Genomic DNA, 21,582 nt, shown 5'->3' with positions numbered 1-21,582 from the left:
CCCGTTCCTGTGTGTGCATGGGCTCTGCCATGAATGAGGTTATCTTATTTGCTGGTATATGGTTAGCTGTAGCATTTCCTCACAAATTCAACTTAAATACAGCTTTTCAGAAACACAGGGACGCGTGTATCCCTGCAACTTTATTAAAAGTTTAATTCATTATAAGACATGATTCTTCAGTAAGAAGATGGTCACAGTCTTTTTATTTTAAGATATTTTTTCTTTTTTTTTTTTTTTTTTTTTTTTTTTTTTTTTACCATCGGGCACATACATTTACTGGGGAGAGACAAGGAGAGGGGGAAAGAGGGGGAGAAAGGGAGAGGGGGAGAGAAAGGGAGAGAGGAGGAGAGAAGAGTCACCTCCAAGGGAGGATGCCCATGCTCCAATCCCGTTTCTTCCATTCTCCTCTTGGGATTTGGACACACATGCACATGTTCTCGGTGTGAGTTTCAAGCTGCCAGGTCTGGGATTCAAACTGCAGTTGGTCATCTGGGAGTCCAGCACCTTAACCACCATGCCATCTGCTGGCCTTGGTCATGGTCCTTTTAATATATCCCAGTGTTGGGCCAGTCAGGTCGCATGGTGGTTAAGGTGGCTATATCCCACATGGCTATGTGGTTCAAATCCCAGGCCAACCAGCTTGAAAACATGCCAGGTACGTGTGTGTGCATGCCCCAAATCCCAAGGGGATAGGGGAAGAAAGGGGATTACAGCGACGTCATTCCCCCAGGGGGATGCTTTCTCACTTTCCCTCTTATATGCTCTCCCCTCTCTCTCTCTCTCTCACTAGTGATGTGTCCTATAGCAAATTTTTAAAAATATATACACATATGGGGACCAGCAGATGGCATAATGGTTACTAGACTTCCAAGTAGTCGACCACAGATTCAGTCCTGGATCTATTGGCTTAAAACACACCAGGCAGGCATATGTGTGTGTCCAAAGTTCCAAGAGGAGAATGCAGGAAAAGGGACTGCAGTATGGCCATGCCCCCCGAGAGTTGATTTCTCATTTTCTGTCTCTCTGGTGAGCACACACACCCTTTAACAAAAATCTCTCTAAAAAAAACTTCCCGAAACGTGTGTGTTTATGTGTACATATGTATCCCAGTGTTATGATTATTTTTCTCATTTTGGACCTTTCTGCTCTTATATTCAGCTTAGCCTTGAATAGAGAAACTGTTCTTTTCAATTTCACAGATTTCATTATCATGACTATTTTAATGATCTGCTGGGTTATATAAATTCTCTTCCTGAATCTAGTGCATGAGAGTTCTGAATATAAGGTGTCATCTTATAACTGCATGCAGCTGTTTACATGCAACTAAAATAAATGTGTCACTCTAGTGAATAAATGCATCCACAACAAAGCATACCTTGTACTGTATCTTTTACTGGGAGTGGAGGCTGCTGCAAAGCAGGGTGAGAGTTTTCCTGAAAGATGAGAAAATATAATAAGGAAATAAAATAAGACAATAATTTAAAATAGCAATTATCATTCACAAGAAAATAATAGAAAGGTGGCAAATAAATAACGATGATGCATCCAAGAAACTGGAAAAACAACAACAAAAACCCAAAAATACCAAAATAAATAAATAAATAAATAGCAAAGAGGGGCCAGCAGGTGGTGTGCTGGCTAAGGCATTGGAATTCCCACATGGCTGACGATGGTTTGAATCCCGGACCTTGCAGCTTGCTCCTTCATCCTTTCTCTCTGCCTGTCTTTCTCTGGCAAAAACTCATGTGAAATAATAAGTAAACAAAATAAATAATTTTTTAAAAAGTAGCAAAAGTTAGAGCTGAAATAAATGACATTAAGAACAAAAGAACTACACAAAAACAAACGAAACAAAAATCTGGTTTTTGAGAGGATAAAAACTAACACACCATTAGCTAGACTAATCAAGGGAAAGAAAAAGGAATGACATAAGTAAGATCAGTAACAAAGTCGATAGTATTACAACAGACATCAGAAATACAAATAATTGGGCCAGCAGGAAGCATGGTAGTTAAGATGCTGGACTCCCATATGGTCGTCCACAGTTCAAGTCGCGAACCTGGCAGCTTCTTCTCTCTCTTTCTGTCTCTGTCTCTCTCTGGCCAAACAGAATAACAACAATAAATAAAATAAAACAGATAATTCTTAAAAATAAATAAATAAATGCAATTAATTATGAAAGGATGTGGGGAGCCGCCCACATCAAAATGGCTGTCATGACCTTCACTGCTTAAAAATGGCCTGTGCAACCTTGACACAGACACCAGGAATGCAGACCCCCTGGTTCACACAGAGCTGGCAGGTCCTCAATAAGGTCCGCTGTAAACCCCACCTCCCTCCCTCTACCTTGTGTATATAAGAAAGCGCTCTAGCCCTCAATAAATGAGCGAAACCTTTACATCAAAGAGCTGTGACACTGTGAGCTGACACTTCTTCCGCTCCCGTGCTGAGACGCTGACCCGGTTCCAGACCTTCGCCCCCTCGCTCGAGTTTCCCTGCCCGATTCGTCCCGCGGGTTCGGGACAAGAGGACATATAGGAGACTATATGCCAACAAACTAGAAAATTTGGATGAGATGGGAAAATTTCTGGACATAGATGAGCTACCTAGATTGAACCAGGAAGAAATAGAAAGACTGAATAGACCGGTAACAAGCAATGAGACTGAATCAGCAGTAAATAGTTTCCCAATGAGGAAAAGATCAGGTCCTCATGGCTTTATTTCTGAATTCTACAAAATCATTTTTATTTATTTATTTATTTTAGTTTTTTTGCCATAGAGTACATGTGCTCCCGGGAAAGAAGCTGAGGGAAAGTGAGGAACTGCCCCCATCAATAGGGATGGCCGGGCTGCAATCCCTTCTCCATTCTCCTCTTGAGATTTTGGGCACACATGCCCAGCATGAGTTTGAAGCCGAGTCCAGGACTTGAACTACAGTCAGCCATGTGAGTCCAGCGCCCCAACACTACACTACCTGCCCCCCCCCTTCTCCTCAAGCTATTTCTAAAGATCCAAAAGGAAGGAACCCTTTTAAACTTATTCTATGAAGCCTCCATCACCTTAATACCAAAAACCAACAAGGACATAACAAAAAAAGTAAACAGACCAATATCCCTGATCTATCAGGATTGCAAGATACCCAAAATGTGTATCTTACTTTCAAGTAAGGAATAAGGTACATAAGAAAGCAAATGCCACCTCCAGTTCTAAAGGACAGCTATAAATATCCAGAAATAGCACAAACCTCTATTCTAATGATCGGTGCTAAAGCTAGTTCTCACAGAATTCTAACTCTACTCAGATAGTTCATGCAATTCTAAAGTTTCATTGCACTTTCAGTCTCCCCTCTTTCCGCCACAAGACATTCATTCTACCTAGTAAATAGATACCAGCTAGGTTTCTTTTGGGGGGAACCAATAAAAACCTGAGCTTCTTTTATCTACTACCATAGAAAAAAGGAATTACCAACTGGTTTCATGAGTCTTTCTTCCTTTCTTCCTTCCTTTCTTTCTCGCTTTATTATGTTTATTTATTATTATTTAAGTTTGCTGTAGGGCATGTATGCTCACCAGAGAGAGAAAAGGAAAGAGAAAGCAAGCCACCAGGTCCTATACTCAAACCACAACTGGCCAATATGGAAGTCCAGCACTTTAACTACCACGCCACCTCCTGGACCCCATGACAATATTTTACTTGGAAAAACTTGCTATTGAAGTAAGGCAATATGTACTGTAAACCATGATTCTATTAGGGTTGTATACTGTTTTCTAGTGACCTCCTTGATTAAATAATATTTATGAGATTTCTTATCTACATGAAAAATTTTTAATTAATTTAAATTAATTTTTCTTTTTCAACTAGTACACTTTTGGTTAATCTCTTAACAAATTTTTTTTTTTATTTCATGGATGATAGCTTTATACACACTCATAAAATATCGGGTCATCGGAAAAGCACGATGCAGTCTGGCACAGAAAAACAGAAAACTACGTCATGACTTTTTCAGTGATCCAATATTTAATACTATTTCTATCTTCTAAAGTCCATTTCTCTCTCTCTTTTTTTTTCCTAAGGTTTCTGCCACAGGGTTTATGTGCTTGCTGGAGAGAGACACAGAGAAGGAGAGACAGAAAATGAAAACTCACCTCGAGTGGGGGGATGGTCACCTGCTATCCCTTCTCCTCCATTCTTCTCTTGTGATATTGGGTACACACACACATGTGCCCAGAGTGATTTTCAAGTCACTAGGTCTGGGACTTTAACTGCAGTGTCAGTCATAGGGAGTCTGGAGCCGCAACCACTGTATCACCTGTTTGCCCCCAAAGGTCATTTCTTAAAAATGGAGACCAGGCTGGAGCCAGCAGGTGGCATGGTGGTTAAGGGCACTAGAATCCCACATGGCCGACCATGGTTCAAGTCCCAGACCTGGTGGCTTCCTTTCTCGCTACCCTTTCTCTCTGTCTCTGGTCAAATTGGAAAATAATAATAATATTAAATAAAGTTAAAATAATTCTTTAAAAAAAAAATAAAAGAGGAGACAAGGCCATTCTTACTGCTGTGTCAATTCCACCCAGAAAGAATAACTCTGTTAGCATCATCTCTGGCCTACTGGAGATTACTCACATTTTTTGGAGCTTTCTTGGATACTTTGGGAATTTCAATTTGTCGAAGATTCTGTGAAATCTCTGCAATGCTTTTATGTCTTATTAATGCAGTTTTCCTTTTAAAAATTAAAAAAAAAATACAGTTAAGATACACTAGATAGAGGTTATACATAGTTAAATTTGAATAGAATTCAGTCTAAACTATCTAAATAAAAGCCAATATTGAGAATGACTTGGATTTATAATGAAATCTAAAAGTAGCTATTATATATTCAACTATTTAGAGCATTGAAAAGCATCAATGAAAATTTAAAGAATAAGCTGAATCCTGAGCTTATTTCATAAAGCGAACCTGGTTCCTGGAGACCCCATGTGGACAGTAAAGGGCTCTGTGGGGCCAGCAGATGCTGTGGTGGTTGGGGCGCTGACTCTCACATGGCCAACTGCAGTTTTGAGTCCTGGACCTGGTGGCTTGTTTGGGTACACACATGTGCACTGGCTCTCTCTTGGTGAGCACACATGCCCTACAACAAATTAAAAATAAAAATAAATTCTATTTTAAAACAAAGGGCTTTTGAATTACTAAAAAAAAAAAAAAAAAAAAAAAAGGGCAGATATTTTCTCCAGAGAACATAACAAGTATTAGATGCTCCTTATTAGGAACTCCAATTGTTGACTTTTATGATTGACACATAAGGGCAACCATTACTATATTATATTGTGAAAGACAACTGGATTATGGTTTAAACACACTTCTTTTTCTTTCCTTTTTATTAGATTATTTTAATTTCATTTATTCCTTAATTTATTTTAATTTGACCAGAGAGAAAAAAAGAGAGAGAGAGAGAGAGAGAGAGAAAGCAAGAAAGCAAGCCACCAGGTCCAGGACTCAAACCATGGTCAGCCATGTGGGAGTGTCCAGTGCCCTAACTACCACGCCACCTGTTAGCCACCCCCACTTTTTCATTTTTGCTATAGGGCACGTGCACCTGCCAGAGATGGTTAGAAAGAGAAGGAAAGTGAGCAATCACCCCTTGGGGCGATGGTCATGTCTCAGTCCCTTTTCCTCCAGTCTCTTCTCGGGATTTTTGGCCACGCATGCATGGCCCGGTTTGATTTTCAAGTTACTCGGGTCTAGGACTCAAACCACACAGTCATGTGGAATCTAGCCGCTTTAACCTATACACCACCTGCTGGTCCTAAACATACTCATTATCAGAACTACAGTTAACAGTGCAAGAAATTCCTTCGATTCCTTTGTATCCTACCTTCTCTTCTTGGCCGATCTGGTACGAAGCTCCTCCAGTTGTTCAGATTCAGTGCTGCCCAACACTGACCTGTGAGCACTTGACAGAAGTGGCACAGATGAAAGTGGTGATTTGCTCTCTTGGGTCATGGAGTCATCGCTGAGAAAATCTGTCGGAAGGACATCAGCCAGCTTCTGAGGAATCACAAACCCTAGGCTGTTGTAAAGATTTCCGAGTGTCTTTGGGACAGAGTCAATGTACCTATGGAACAGATTGATATGGAACAGTTACTATCCTACCTCGTCTACTGCCTCCCGTCCCACCAGGAGGAGAGTCCTTACGATCCCATCACTCTGAGACAATACCACACATAACTCTTGGCAAAACAATTTAAAGTTAGTAGTCATCAAACTTACAATCCCAAGATTTCCTCCAGAAAGTTTGCTAGGTAGGCTGAATCCTCAGTTAAACACACCATGCGCAGCAAATCTGTCACCTGAAAAAGATTTCGGAAATGACCCCACCCTCTCTGCAGAGAGGCTGAAAGCATCCAGGATATACTCCCAGTTACTTGCCTCCTCCACGACTTGCTCCATATAATCTGTACTTTCATATATCGACGGGCACTGAAGACACATCTCCAAACGAAGAAATACCTGAAGCTGGCACCTTGAGGAAAAAAATTTCTCAGTCATATCTACTTTGAAGTCTATTCACCTGAAAGATCTTAAAAAAATAAATAAATTTTTTGTCTTAGGATGCATGTGCTCACCAGAAAGAGATAGAGAGACAGAGATAGTGAGAAGGAACCCCCTGGGAGGGTTGGCCATGGCACAATCCCTTCTCCTCCATTCTCCTCCTGGGACCTTAGGCATGCTCCCATATGTGCCTGATGTGAGTTTGAAGCCACCAAGTCTGGGACTGGAATGGCGGTTAGCCATGTTGAAGTCCAGCAATGTAACTGCTGTACTATCTGCTGGTCTTGAAAGCTTCTTTCTTTCTTTTTTTTTTTGAGAGGTTTTTGCTATAGGGCACATGCACTCACCAGAAAGACCAAGAGAGACAGAAAGCGAGAAATCACCCCCTCAGGGCGACGGCCATGCCGCAATCCCTTCTCCTTCATTCTCCTCTTGGGATCATGGGCACACACGCACACATGCCCGGCATGAGTTTAAGCCACTGGGTCCAGGACTCGAATCGCGATCAACTTACATGGGAGTCCAGCAACATAGCCATTACGCTAACTGCTGGTCCCCTGAAAGCTCATTTCTTAAGCACAGATCTATTTATATAAGAAAAAAACAACCTAACAATTGGGTAAAGAGGTGACTCAAACAGCACATCAGAGTGAAACAAGGAATCAACTACAAAAGCATCTTCAAGCAACAAGAAAAAGTTTTGGTTTTTGGCCATAGGGTACATGTGCTTGTAGGTGAGAGAAAGATAGAAACAGAGGGGGAAAGTAAGAAATAACCCCCTGGGGGGAACAGTGATGAGGCAATCCCTTCTCCATTCTCCTCTCTGAATTTTCGGCATGCACACACGTGTGCCTGGCATGTTGTTCAAAATGCAGAGTTTAGGACTTGAACTGTGGTCAGCCATGTGGAAATACAACGCCTTAACCAGCACACCATCTCAGGCCCCAAGAAATATTTTATTACTTTATATTTTTATTTTCTTAATTTATTATTGGTTATCTTATTGTTAAACTTAAATTTTTAATATTTTTAATTTTTATTTTTTATTTTTTAAAAATTTAATTCATTCATTCATTTATTCTTATTTTGACAGAGAGAAAGAGAGGAAGAGGGGAAGAGGGGAAGTAAGAAAATAAGCCACCAGGTCCGGGACTTGAACCATGGTCAGCCATGTCGAAGTGTCCAACGCCTTAACCACCATGCCACCTGCTGGTCCTCCTAATTTTTAATTTAAAAAAAATTTTTTTTTTTTGAGAGATTTTTGCTATAGGGCACATTCATTTGCCAGAGAGACAGAAAGCAAGAAATCACCCCCCTAGCGGGGATGGTCACACTGCAATCCCTCCTCCTCTATTCTTCCCTTGGGATTTTGGGCATGCATGCACACGCCCCCGGTGTGAGTTTTAAGTCACCGGACCCAAGACTAAAATCGCGGTTGACTATGTGGTTCCAAGAAATCTATTTTAAAATGATGGAAGCAAGTATCAGTGCTTGGTTTGGGAGTTATAGTTTAAAAAAAAAAAAAAAAAAAACCCAAGACTAAAATCGCGGTTGACTATGTGGTTCCAAGAAATCTATTTTAAAATGATGGAAGCAAGTATCAGTGCTTGGTTTGGGAGTTATAGTTTAAAAAAAAAAAAAAAAAAAAAAAAAGGGAGGAGGTACTTACTCTCTGACTCTGTCTTCTTTATCCAGTTTTTTCCCCAGATTCTGTCGAAGACTTCTGCTAGTTTTTAAGAGGTTACTTTTTATTTGATTTAGGCAGTTCATCTGAAAATATAAAATTATTAGAATTATTATTTCTAATTTAGCATTGTTTATTATGTCTAATTTTTCACAGTTGACTGATGACCTAAGAAGGGAAGTACTACATTCCTTTTCAACTTCCCATCTTCTTTCATTTGAATAAAAAATAGTAAAATGACTATTTTTCTTTTATAGCTTTAAAAAGAAGAGAATACAAAAGTATTTGAGAACAGAGACTGATCTTTGCTATTAGACAGTAAACCACAGAATACTTGGTAGGTGGGACCAGCAGTTAGCGTAATGGCTATGACGTTGGACTCCAATGTAGTCGACCACAGTTCGAGTCCTGGACCCAGTGGCTTAAACTCACACCAGGCACGTGTGCGTGCGTGCCCAAGATCCTGAGAGAATGGAGAAGGAATTGCGGTGTGGCTATCCCCCCAGGGGGTGATTTCTCACTTTCTGTCTCTGTCTTTCTGGCGAGCACACGTGCCCTATAGCAAAAACCTCTCAAAAAAACAAAAACAAAACCAAAAAGAATACTTGGTAGGCAGAGCTGAGCTGAGAAGGTTTATGTGTGAATAGTATGCTGGGTGTTTGTTTCTCAAGTTTGAGTAGTTCACATGTAAATATCTTCTCAAAAACATTTAAAACCATACTGTACCTGTTATCATAGAGTCACAAACAAAATTATGACAAATATTTTGAAAGTTATCTCTAAAATTTAGTTTCTTGAAATTTTGAAAGTTGCTTACCTATTAACTATCTAGAATGATAGAGCATGAGCAAAATTTTTGATATGTAAAGTAAATGTTTGTGGGAAAATGTAAAACAATAAATAAGGGGGCTGACAGGTGGTGTGGTGGTTAAAGGTGCTGAACTCCCACATGGCTGACTACAGTTCAAGTCCTAGATCTGGCGGCTTGCTTTCTCACTTTCCCTTTCTCTCTCTCTGGTCAAATTAAAAATAAATCATAAAAATTAATTAATGAATTAAATTTTTCTAAAAAGAATTATTTATTTAATTCCATTTGTTATTGATTTGACCACCAGAGAGGGAGGGAAAGGGAAAGTGAGAAAGCAAGCCACCAGGTCTGAGACTTGAACCATGGTCAGGGGCCAGGTGGGAATCCAGCACCCTTATCTACCACACCGCCTATTGGCCCCAATTAATTAAATTATAAAAACAAGTATTTCAGAGCAAGTGGGCTGGATATGGCAAAAATTCAGATTTCAACTATCTTAAAAGGAAGAATTCAAGGCCAGCAGGTAGCATGGTAGTTAAGGTGCTAGATTTCAACATCACCAACTGGGTTCAAGTCCTGGACCATGTGCTTAAAAACATGATGTGGATGAATGTGTACATGCCCCAAATCCTGAGAGAATGGAAAAGGGACTGTAATATGCCCATTCCCCTGGGGGGTTATTTCTCACTGTCCCTTCTCATTGTCTTTCTCTGGCAAGCAAACATGCCCTATGGAAGAAACCGGAAAAAAAAAAAAAAAAAAAAAAAAGTCCACGAGTAATAATTAAAAAAGCTAAGTATTATAAATAATTTACTTCAGAAAAGGAGCTGAGCTTTTGCCAATAAACATAAATTTAATGACAATGTGATGGGGACCAGCAGCTGGCATAATGGCTATGACGCTGGACTCCCATGCAGCCGACCACAGTTCAAGTCCTGGACCCAGTGGCTTAAACTCACGCCGAGCACATGTGCGTGCATGCCTAAGATCCCGAAAGGAGAATGGAGGAGAAGGGATTGAGGCATGGCCATCTCCCCTGGGGGGAGTGAGTGTTTTCTCACTTCCTGTGTCTGTCTTTCTGGTGAGTGCACTTGCACTATAGCAAAAACCTCTCAAAAAAAAAAAAAAAAAAAAATGACAACATGATGTAAAAGAATGTGCCGCAACAGTCTGTGTGCATGTGAGTCATTGTGAGTCATCTAGGGGCCAGCTGGTAGAATGGTGGTTAAGGTGGCTGAATCCCACATGACCAACTGCTTATTTTGAGTCCCAGACCAGCTTGAAAATATGCTGGGTATGTGCAAATGTGTATGTCCCCAAAATCCTGAGAGAATGGAGGAAAAGGAATTGCATCATGGTAATCTCCCCTGGGGGAGGTGCTTTCTCACCTTTTCCCTCTCTCCTCCCCACCCCAGTGAGCATATGTACTCTATGGCAAATTGAAAAGAAAAAAAATAATTTAGGGAGGTGTTTTTTTTGTTTTTTTTTTTTTTAAAAGATAAAGGTCTATGTTCCCAACCCTTGAGATCTGTTTCTGTTCATCTGGAAGGAGCAGACATCTGCGTTAAAAAAAAAAAGTTCCTGGGCCAACAGGTGGCATAGTGGTTACGTTGCTGGACTCCTATCCCACATGGCCGACTGTGTTCCAAGACCTGGACCCAGTGGCTTGAAAGGTATGCTGGGCACATGTGCATGCGTGACCAAGATCCCAGGAGGAAAAGGGATTGTGGCATGGCCATCTCCCCCTGAGGGGGTTGGTGGTGGATTTATTACTTTCCCTTTCACCAACTATGTCTCCCTCTGGCGAGTGCATGCACCCTAAGGCAAAAAAACTCTTAAAAAAAAAAAAAAAGGTCCCAGGTGATTATAAAAGTGCAGCTACGATTTAAAATCACTGGCTTGGGCCAGCAGATGGTGTGGTGATTAAAGGTGCTGGATTCCCACACGGTCAACCGTAGTTCAAGTCCTGGACCTGGCAGCTTGCTTTCTCACTTTCCCTTTCTCTCTCTCTAGTCAAATTATAATAACAAATAGAATTAAATAAATACATAAATATTAAAACAACAACAAAAAGCCCACTGGCTTAATTCATGCAACTCAAATGAGGGTAAAAAAAGCTTTCTTTGAGAAAGAAGTGCATGTAATTACATCCACTAATTTTTTTTTTTTTGGTCCTATCAGGTCACTAAGTCCACTTTCCAAGATCTGGAGTTGTACTCACTCCTTGCTCATCTTGTCATTCTTGAGTCACATACTGACATTTTCCAAGACATATATAAACCAATCCCATCAGCAACTAATCAACCAGTGATGAAATCTATGACAAACAACCCAAGATTCTTACTTCTAATTCCTTGGCGCCTTTAGATTTTAGAAACACCTTAATGGCTGAGATCATGTTGTGAGCACATGAATGCAAAAGGACTTCTCTTGTGGCCACAGTCTTTTGGTAGGTTTCATGTATATAAGATAAGAGCTCCTCCTCCGTTTTAAATTCTGAAAAAAAGTAAAATTTATTCTCACAGTCAGCTCATGTCCTCATATTATTAAAACTAGTGGTTGCCCAATAGAGAGATTTTTGCCACCCAAGAGGCATTTGGATACATGTGGACTCTCATGACTCTTAATTGGGTGGGGGAGGAGTTATAGGTGTAGAGGCCAGAGATGCTCTTAAACATTCTATGAAGTATAAGACTGCAGTTAGAGTCCCAGACCCGGTGGCTTAAACTCACGTTGGGTGTGTGTGCATGCGTGCTGGGATTCCAAGAGGAGAATGGAGGAGAAGGGATTGTGGTGTGGCCATCTGCCCTGGGAGTAATTTCTCACTTTATGTCTCTCTCTATCTTTCTGGCAAGTGCATGCGCTCTATAGCAAAAAAACCTCTCCTAGGGAACCAGCAGTTAGCATAATGGCTATGTTGCTGGACTCCCACGTAGTCAACCGCGGTTCGAGTCCCGGACCCAGTGGCTTAGAACTCATGCCGGGCGCGTGTGTGTGCATGCCCAAGATCCCAGGAGGAGAATGGAGGAGAAGGGATTGCGGCGTGACCATCCTCCTGGGGGGTTATTCCTCACTTTCTGTCTCTATGCCGCTGTCTGTCTGGTGAGCGCACACACCCTATAGCGAAAAAAAACTCTCCTAAAAAAAAAAAAAAAAGAAAAGACTGCCCCCACAACAAGGAATTATTCAGCCCAAAATATCAATAGTGTCAATACTGGGAAAGTACAGAGATAAGAAATGTTAAGGTTTTGCAAAGCAAATGTACATTTTTTATTTTGTTTTGTTTTAAAGAATTATTTTATTTGACTTTATTTATTTAAATTTGACCAGAGAGAGAAAGTGAGAAAACAAGCCACCAGGTCTGGGACTCAAACCACGGTCAACCATGTGGGAGTCCAGCGCCTTAAGCACCATGCCCACCTGCCGGCCCCAGCAATTGTACATGTTAAGAATTTAGCAGCAGAAAGAAATAAAACTGTCTTTATTTACAAATGACATGAATATTCATCTAGAAAAATGTGAAAGAATCAACAAGAAAACTTCTGGAACTAATAAGCAATTATAAGGCTACAGGAGTCAAGGTTAATATTATATATAAAGGTTTATTACTTTCCTATATACCAGCAATGGACTGATGAAATCTGAAATTAGAAATGTCTTACCATTTACTTTATCAACCCCCAATAATAAAATATTCAAGTTTCAAACTTAATAAAATATCTATGAAATCTAAGAGGGGATTTCGGAAAGTTTCTAAAAAATGAAATTAAATAATTTCACTTCTTTGGTGCAAAATAATTTCCTAAAATTTATGTATATTTTTTTGAATTATTTTTTAACTTAATTTATTTTAATTTGACCAGAGAGGGACAGAGTGAGAGAGAGAGAGAGAGCGCGAAAGAGAGAAAGTGCGAAAGTCACCAGGTCCAGGACTCGAACCGTGGTTAGCCATGTGGGAGTCCAGCACCCATAAGCACCATGCCACCTGCCATCCCAATGCATATTTTTTTAATGTGCATTTTCTTTTTTTTTTCTTTTTTTTGGGGGGTGGGGGGAGAGGTTTTGGCTATAGGGCACGTGCGCTCTCCAGACAGAGAGAGACAGAGAAACAGAAAGCGAGAAATCACACCCCAGGGAGGATGGCCATGCCGCAATCCCTTCTCCTCCAGTCTCTTCTCGGGATCTTGGGCACGCACGCACACGCGCCCGGCGTGAGTTTTAAGCCACCGGGTCCGGGACGCAAACCGCGGTCGACTACGTGGGAGTCCAGCAACACAGCCATTACGCTAACTGCTGGTCCCGCTTAATGTGCATTTTCTACGAACTTTCTGAAAACCTCAGATGAGGAAAACTGAAAAGCTCTATGAAAAAAAATTAAAGAACTAAATAAATGGAGAGGGTCAACCAATGGCCTGGTGGTTAAAGTGGCTAGACTCCACATAGTAAACTGTTCAGTTTCAGTTCAGGCCTGGTGGCTTGAAAAACAAAATCTTGGGACCAGAAGATGGCATAATAGATACATTATTGGACTCCCATATAGTCGACTGCGATTTTGAGTCTTGGACCCACACCAGGCGTGTGTGGGTACATGCCCCAAATCCCAATTGGAGAATGGAGGAGAAAGGGCTATGGTGTGGCCTTTCTCCTGGGGAATGATTTCTTGTTTTCTGTCTATTTCTCTGGTGAGCACGCACGCCCTATATATTAAAAAAAAAAAAAAAAAAAAAACTCTCTTAAAATAATATTCTCTTAAAAATAAATACCCAAAGAATAAATAATTCAACTTTTGTTTTGCTTTAAAGGGAAGATTATAGAGCAGGAAAGTAAAAACTGCTGGACTAAATTCTTCTGCCCACCTTTGAAAGATATTAGTAACCCAGTCCTAGATTACTAATAAACTTTTTTTCCTCCACCTTTATTCACTAATGTAGAACTATTTGTCCTATGAAAGGCATGGCCTATCTTTTGTGATTTTGATTGTGATTGCTGCTTTTCCATCTGAAATACCTTTTTGTTTTTGTTTTTTTAAGTTTTTTTTGTTTGTTTGTTTGTTTGCTATAAGGCCCATGTACTCAACAGAGAGTGAGTGAGAAATCAACCCCCAGGGAGGATGGCCATACTGCAATCCTTTCTCCTCCACTCTCTTCTCAGAATTTTGGGCACACACATGCACCCAGCCTGAATTTCAAGCCACCAGGTCCAAGACTCAAACCTTGGTCGGCCATGTGGGAATACAGCACCTTAACCACTACTACACCTGCTGGTCCCACTTTTTTGCTTTTTTTTTTTAAACCTTTCTACCTTTTAAACTCTGCACATCCTTGGAAGTCTAGCCTGGGCTCCAGGGTGCCTAAGTCTCCTCAGTCTATTCCTAGCTGGGCTTTACTTCCCAAATAGGCTTATATTTCCTGTTTGAGACTCTTGGCTCTCTTATAAATTAGTTATATTGGCTATCTCCATATTTTTTTTAGAGAGGTTTTTGCTATAGGACATATGCACTCACCAGAAACACAGAGAGAGAAAGAGAGAGAGAGAGAGACAGACAGACACACAGATAGACAGAAAGCAAGAAATCATCCCCCGGGGGGATGGCCATGTCGCAATCCTTTCTCCTCCATTCTCCTCTCGGGATCATATGTGCCCAGTGTGAGTTTAAGCCACCAGGTCCGGGACTCGAACTGCAGTCAACTGGCAGTTCAGCGACATAGCTATTACAACAACTGCTGGTCCCGGCTATCTCCATATTATAGATCCATATACATTAACTTATTATTGCATTAGTTTTATCTTTGTAGGTAGATCATAAATCTAGGACTAGGACATTATATTATTTCTTGTACTCATAACATATTTTGGTCATGTAGCAGATAATCAATGTTATTTAGAGGATATAAATAACTTAAAAATATGAGGGCTATTGGGTCAGCAGACTAACTTTCCCTTAAAGGTGCTGGACTCTCACATAGTCAACTGCAGTTTCAGACCTGGCAGCTTGAAAATCATGTCAGGCACAGGTTTGTGCATGCCCAGAATAAATGGCAGAGAAGCGACTGTGGCATGGCCATCACCCCTGAGGAGTGTTTTTTCACTTTCCCTGTATCTCTCTCCAGTAAGTGTACACACCTTATGGCAAAAACATTAAAATGTGGGGTATGGGCCAGCCAGCTAGGTAGTGTGGTGGTTAAGGTGGCTGGATCCCCATGGCCAACTACATTGTTCCAGTCCTGGACCAATGGCTTGAAAATCATGCTGGGTACATGTGTGTGCATGCCCAAAATCCCAAGAGGAGAACGAAGAAGGGATTGTGACATGGTCATACCCTTCAAGAAGTGCTTTTCAACTTTCCCTCTCTTTGGCTCTCTTTCTGGTAAGCACACGCACCCTATAGCAAATTTTAAAATAAAAATAAATAAGAGATGAATAACAGAGTAAACAGACTTAAGATACCAAAATGCTATGAAAGAATACCTTTGGGTCTGGAACTTCTTAATGTTTTTCCTCTGTCTTCCAACTTATCTGCTATCTTTCCACCAGCTGTCCTCTGTATCCCCTTCTCCCCGGCCATGTCTGGACTGACATCTGGATTTAACTTCTGAGCCTTCACATTCAGCCTCGCAACATTCAACATCTTCAGGGAACGGCACATGGTGTTCATCTTCTGCCTCACTGGAGTACGAGGAACCCCGCCTACCAGAACGACAGTTGTGGGGAGAAACAGACATTAACTTGCGCTTCTGTGGAATCAGATTCCTGGAAGGAATATTGAAAGGAAGTACATCCCTTCAGAATTATCTGCATTATGTAGCTCTTCCATCTCTTTCTATTCAGAACAGAGAATCCTCTTAACTGAAGTTTAGAAACCAAACATACTAATGTTATTAGATGACTTTTACATAATACAAATGCCAAACAGACTTATTTTGGCATTACCCAATGGCCACAGAGTTGTGTTGAAATTTTTCTGAAATAATTTAGTGATCTGCATAAGAGCCAATGGTCAGATTCTTTGCCACAGTAACTTGTTCCTGGAAACTTGTGCTAAGGAAATCACTCCAACAACAATGGAGTACTACAATATTATTTATGATAAAAACTAAAAACAATCTAAGTATTTGTCGACATGAGAATTTTGCAAATTTTGTTAAGTGATAAGGTAAAACAACAAGGCAAGGTAGCAGATGAACAAACATTTATAAGCAAGATACAATGCTCTTTTGAAGTTTCTTTTTTAACTAAAAATCAAGATGGTGGGACCAGCAGATGGCATAGCAGTTTTGTCACTGGGCTCCCACATGGCCAACTACATTTCAAGTCCTGGATCCAATGGCTCGAAAATCACACCAGGCCCATGTGCACATGTGCCCAAGATCCTGGGAGGAAAATGGAGAAGGGATTGCAATGTGGCCATCCCCCTGCAGGATGACTTCTCCCTCTCCCTCTAATAGTCTGTCTCTCTCTCTCTCTGGTGAGTGCACACAACCTACGCCAAAAACTTCTTAAAAAAATGTGATGTGATTTTTGCCTTGTTATTATTACACCAAGTCATTATTTTGAAAATTGAAATGTAAGAATTTTCCCTGCTTAGGGCCAGTAGGTGTCATAGTGGTTAAGGCACTGGTCTCCCACATCGCCAACCACAGTTCAAGGTACAGACCTGGTGGCTTGAAAAATCACACCAGCATGTGTGCGTGCATGCCCAAAAATCCCAAGAGGAGAATGGAAGAGACTGTGGTGTGGCCGTCCTCCTGGGATATGCATGCAGGCAGGCGTGCGTGTGTGTGTGTGTGTGTGTGTGTGAAATTTCTCACTTTCCCTCCCTCTCTCTCCCTCCCTCTCTCTCTCTCTCTCTGGAGAGCACATGTGCCTGAAGGCAAAAAATGTTAAAAGAAAAGATTTTTTTTTTAAAGAATTTGCCTTGGGAACCAGCAGTTAGCGTAATGGCTATGTCGCTGGACTCCCACGTAGCTGACCGCGGTTCGTGTCCTGGACCCGGTGGCTTAAAACTCACGCCGGGCGCGTGTGCGTGCGTGCCCAAGATCCCGAGAGGAGAATGGAGGAGAAGGGATTGCGGCGTAACCATCACCCCTGGGGGGGGATTTCTCGCTTTCTGTCTCTCTGTCTCTTTCTGTCTGTCTGGGGAGCGCCCAAGTGAAAAACCATCCCAAAAAAAAAAAAAAAAAAAAAAAAAAAAAAAAAAAAAGAATTTGCTTTTATTTAGTTATAATTTTAAACTTATTTCAGTAAAGTCATAATTTTAAAACACACAGTCTCGAAATAGGCTAACTTAAGAAACAGCCTTTCTGGAGCCAGCACGTAGCATGATGGTTAGGGCACTGGACTCAAACATGGCTGACCACAGTTCAAGTCCTGTACATGGCAGCTTGCTTTCTCACTTTTTTTCTCTGACTGGTGAGTACACATGTCCTATAGCAAATTAAAATAATAAAAAAATCAAATAAAAGTACTTATTAAAAAAACAAAACAGCCTTCCCATGTACACACGTTTTTTTTTGTTGTCTTCTTGATTAGCTACAGTGGATTCTTCATGAGATTTTCTTTGGTAGAGCTCAGTGAGGTAACATGTCAATTCACTTTCAGTTTTGGAAGATTCCTCTTTACTACCTGAGGCAGCCTGGAGTAACCTGCAAAGTCAAGATGTCTAGCGTAAAACCAAACTTCCAATTTTCTATAATGCTTTAGATATAAACAAAACAATAGTAAAAATCCATTATCCTTTTAAAAGCTAAAAGATGTCCCCATGAAAAGGCTTAAAAAATATTTTTTCAGGGCAAGTTAATAGCACATCAGTAACACAACTAGGTCTATATGGGAAGGTCCCCAGTTCACATCCCAGGCCTTCCCTGTACACAGACACATACAAGTGTCCAAAATCCTAGCTGGCTGAGGCTGGGGGTAGGTCACAGCATCACATCCTTGTTGGAGGTACCCATCTCTGTGTCTCGCTCTCTAGGAAGAAAGCTTTATTTTAAAATACCCAGAGAAATAAAGTTTTACCAAAATGACTCCATCAAAGGTGAACTGGCACCACTGAGGTTAGAGAATGGAAACCACTTCTCCATAATAGCTGGACTCCAGGGAAGGGTGCGGCCAAGCTCCTGCTGAGCCCACTCTGGAACAGGAGGAGCTTCAGGAACAAAAGAAGAGAGGCAAGAGAGAAAAAGAGGCATTACGGCAAAGGTAGGGAGTTCCAAGCACTCACTCCTCCCTTCACTGATTGTATCCCTCTCCAAGGAACATACAAAAGCTGCATGGTTACTGATCCTTGTCCCTCTCCATCAACCGACTCCTACAGGCCCATGTTGTCTATGAAAAATATGCAGACATAACAAAATTTTTTATTACTACCAACAAGTCTCATTTCTGAAATGTTTCTCTAAATAACACTTTAAAATGTTGTTTTTCTAGTCTTAAAAATGTATTTGTTGGAAGACCAGCAGATGGTGTAATGATTATTGGACTCCCACATGGCCGACTGCTATTTGAATCTTGGACACAGAGGTTTGAAACTCACGTTGGGTGCATGTGCATGTGTGCCCAAAATCCCGAGAAGAGAATGGAGAAGGATTAGCGGTGTGACCATCCCCCTTGGGGGGTGATTTCTCGCTTTCTGTCTCTCTGGTGAGTATACATGCCCTACAGCAAAAATTCTTCTTAAAAAACAATAGTAATAAATAATAACCAAAAAAATTATAGCCCCTGGGGCCTGGTGGCATAGTAGTAACATGACTCGCATGAAGAAGGTCCTGGGTTTATGTCCTGCAACGTCCTCGAGCACACCGGGATGTGCACGCATGCCCATGATCCAGGCCAACTGAGAATGGGATGGATCACAGCATGAAGACCCTGCTGGCAGTATCTGTCTATCTCTGTCTCCTTCAGTGTATCTCTTTCTCTTATGAAAGAAAAAAGTTTGGAAAGAAATTTCAAGGTAAACAGAATCACCAGTTTTACATGCAATTTTTACCAAAATTATTAAAACCATTTCCTCTTAGAATTTCATTTCCAACTGGTTTTATAGAGCCTTCAGACTCTAAAGTGCTCAGGATTTCTATAAGGAGTAACAATTCAAATTGCCTGAAGTACTGAAACTTGCTTTTTATCTATTTTATAATGTAGTGGAGCTCTAATACGTGCATGGTGAAAACAAGGTTCTGATGCTAGAAAAGATTACAAACTACCCTAGACTATTTTTAATTTCTGGTCCAGAACCTTACCTGGAGGGGCAGGATGGTCAAGTGAATTATGAATCTGATTCAGTACACTATCCACAACTTCTGATAAAAGAGAATTTGTATCCTGGGGACCCTCGGATACAACTGTTTGCAGAACATGCCTTTGAAATTCAGCCTCCTCTGTGTGTAACACAGTAAGAACCATAGCATTGGCCGCGAATGGGGAAACAACTCCAGTGATGGGGGGCCAGCCTTCACCAGGGTTCACACTGGCAACCTATAGAAAAAGTTCTAATTAGTTGAAAATATTGATGTTCACATGCCTAAAGAATATGGCTTAGGGTCAGCCAGCAGCATGGTCATTAAGGCAGCTGGATTCCACATGGTCAGCTAGCACAGTTCAAACCAGACCCTGAGGCTTGAAAAACATGCCTGGTGCATGTACATCAGTGCCCAAAAATCACCAGAAGAGAACAGAGGAGAAAGAATTTCAGCGTGGTCATTCCCAGTGTGTGTGGGGGGTGATTTCTCACTTTCCCTCTCTCCATCTCTGTCTGGTGAGCAAATGTGCCCTAAAGCAAACCAAAGAAAAAAAAACAGTAGCTTAGCAGGAGACAGAATAGTTTTCCCAATGATTATTAAAGAGAAAACTGTGTCTCATGGTTATGAGACAGAAGTTATCAATCATATGCAGAGATACATATACACATTCTGAATTACAGGCAACAAAAACCTGACATTACCAGGAATATTCACTACCTGAGTACAACCATCCAGTTAGCTGACTGCCTTTTTTCCTATGTAAATATATTCTAGCTTAATTGGATCCAGGGTACATGACAAAAAAAATTTTTTGGAGAAGTTTTTGCTACAGGGTGTGTTTACTTGCCAGAAAGACAGAGAGAAACAGACAGAAAGCGAGAAATCACCCCCCAGGGGGATGGCCACACCACAATCTCTTCTCCTTCATTCTCCTCTTGGGATCGATCTCAGGCACACACGCACATGCGCTTGGCATGAGTTTAAGCCACTGGGTCCAGGACTCAAACCACAGTCAACTACATGAGAGTCCAGCAACATAGCCATTATGTCAACTGCTGGTCCCTGGATTTTTTTTTTTTTTTTGGCTATAGGGAACATGTACTTACCACAGAGACAGAGAGAGGGAAATTGAGAAAGCACACACCAGTGGGACAGCCATGTAGCAATCCTTTCTTCTGTGTTCTCTCAGGAGTTTGGTCAACACACATGGTCAGCATGTTTTTCAAGCTGCCAAGTCCAGGATTCAAACTGCAGTCAGCCACGTGGGATCCAGTCACTTTAACCAACATGCCACTAGCTGGCCTTTGTACGTGCAATTTTATTAATGGTTTCTTCACTACTAAGCAACCAATGTAGGCAATACTACTTGTAAAAACATCATCAGTTTTATGAGACCATATTACACAGGGTGCCCCTGGGCATTTAATAAACTTATCATGTGGAAGATACCTACCAGATGTAACTCCTCAGCAGTCAGCCTGCATACCAGCTGCTCAAATAACAGCCTTTGAGCTGATGTCGTCTCCTCTGGAGTTGTTAGCATCCAGCTGTCAGTGCCCAAACTACTGCTCATTGGGAGAGACCACTGGACCACCCAGCCTCTTAGGAAAATTTGGACTGGTTCCTGAAAATGTCTCTGATGCATGGCCAATGGCTCTAGGGTGACAATCCATGTTTCTTGAATCTCTTTTCCTGCTAGAAATAAAGAATATTAATTCTAATATAAGAAATAATTACTGGGACCAGCAGTTGGCCTAATGGCTATATCGATGGACTCCCAAGTAGTCGACCGCAGTTCGAGTCTCGGACCCAGTGGCTTAAAACTCATGCCAGGCACGTGTGCGTGTGCGCCCAGGATCCCGAGAAGAAAGTGGGGGAGAAGGGATTGTGGCGTGGCCATCCCCCCCAGGGGATGATTTCTCGCTTTCTGTCTGTCTCTGTCTTTCCGGCAAACACACGCACCCCATAGCAAAAACCTCTCCCCCAAAAAATAACAAATGAAATTAAATAAAAAATTCTAAAATTAGAAAGAAAAAATAATTCAACCTTTTACTGAGGTATCTGATTTTGCTTAGAATGCCTTGATTATTTTTTTCAATTGATAGAAGGCACATATGTTCACCAGAGAGAGACAAAAAGAGAAAGCACCCTTCAATGAAGCCTGGTCACATTGCTATCCCTTCTCCTCTATGTCTCCATTCTTCCAGGATTTGGGGCACACACCCAGCATGTTTTTCAAGCCATTATGGTGAAATGTGAACCATGGTCAGCCATGTGGGATCCAGCCCCTTTAACCACTAGGCTAT

At 41.2% G+C, this 21,582-nt stretch overlaps 1 protein-coding gene across 3 annotated transcripts in view; it reads right to left on the bottom strand.

Moving 5' to 3' along the window:
* Positions 1-21,582, bottom strand: part of TICRR (TOPBP1 interacting checkpoint and replication regulator) — a 112,469-nt gene that overhangs the window by 18,226 nt on the left and 72,661 nt on the right. For 2 of the 3 annotated variants that reach the window (XM_027773550.1, XM_027773549.1), the window contains 12 exons: positions 20,730-20,968; positions 19,277-19,511; positions 18,057-18,186; positions 17,544-17,683; positions 15,510-15,728; positions 11,386-11,537; positions 8,219-8,319; positions 6,427-6,520; positions 6,268-6,347; positions 5,873-6,112; positions 4,624-4,720; positions 1,376-1,433 (listed from right to left, as the gene is read on the bottom strand). In XM_027773550.1, the coding sequence (XP_027629351.1) occupies positions 1,376-1,433; positions 4,624-4,720; positions 5,873-6,112; positions 6,268-6,347; positions 6,427-6,520; positions 8,219-8,319; positions 11,386-11,537; positions 15,510-15,728; positions 17,544-17,683; positions 18,057-18,186; positions 19,277-19,511; positions 20,730-20,968 (1,785 nt within the window). Of the gene's footprint in view, positions 1-1,375; positions 1,434-4,623; positions 4,721-5,872; positions 6,113-6,267; positions 6,348-6,426; positions 6,521-8,218; positions 8,320-11,385; positions 11,538-15,509; positions 15,729-17,543; positions 17,684-18,056; positions 18,187-19,276; positions 19,512-20,729; positions 20,972-21,582 lie in introns of all 3 variants that reach the window. The other variant, XM_006152794.3, reaches the window with a different exon arrangement.

The sequence above is a fragment of the Tupaia chinensis genome, unplaced genomic scaffold, assembly GCF_000334495.1.
Source record: "Tupaia chinensis unplaced genomic scaffold, TupChi_1.0 Scaffold000359_1, whole genome shotgun sequence".
NCBI classification, from domain to species: Eukaryota; Metazoa; Chordata; class Mammalia; order Scandentia; family Tupaiidae; genus Tupaia; species Tupaia belangeri.
This window is presented reverse-complemented; position numbering and strand designations above follow the sequence as displayed.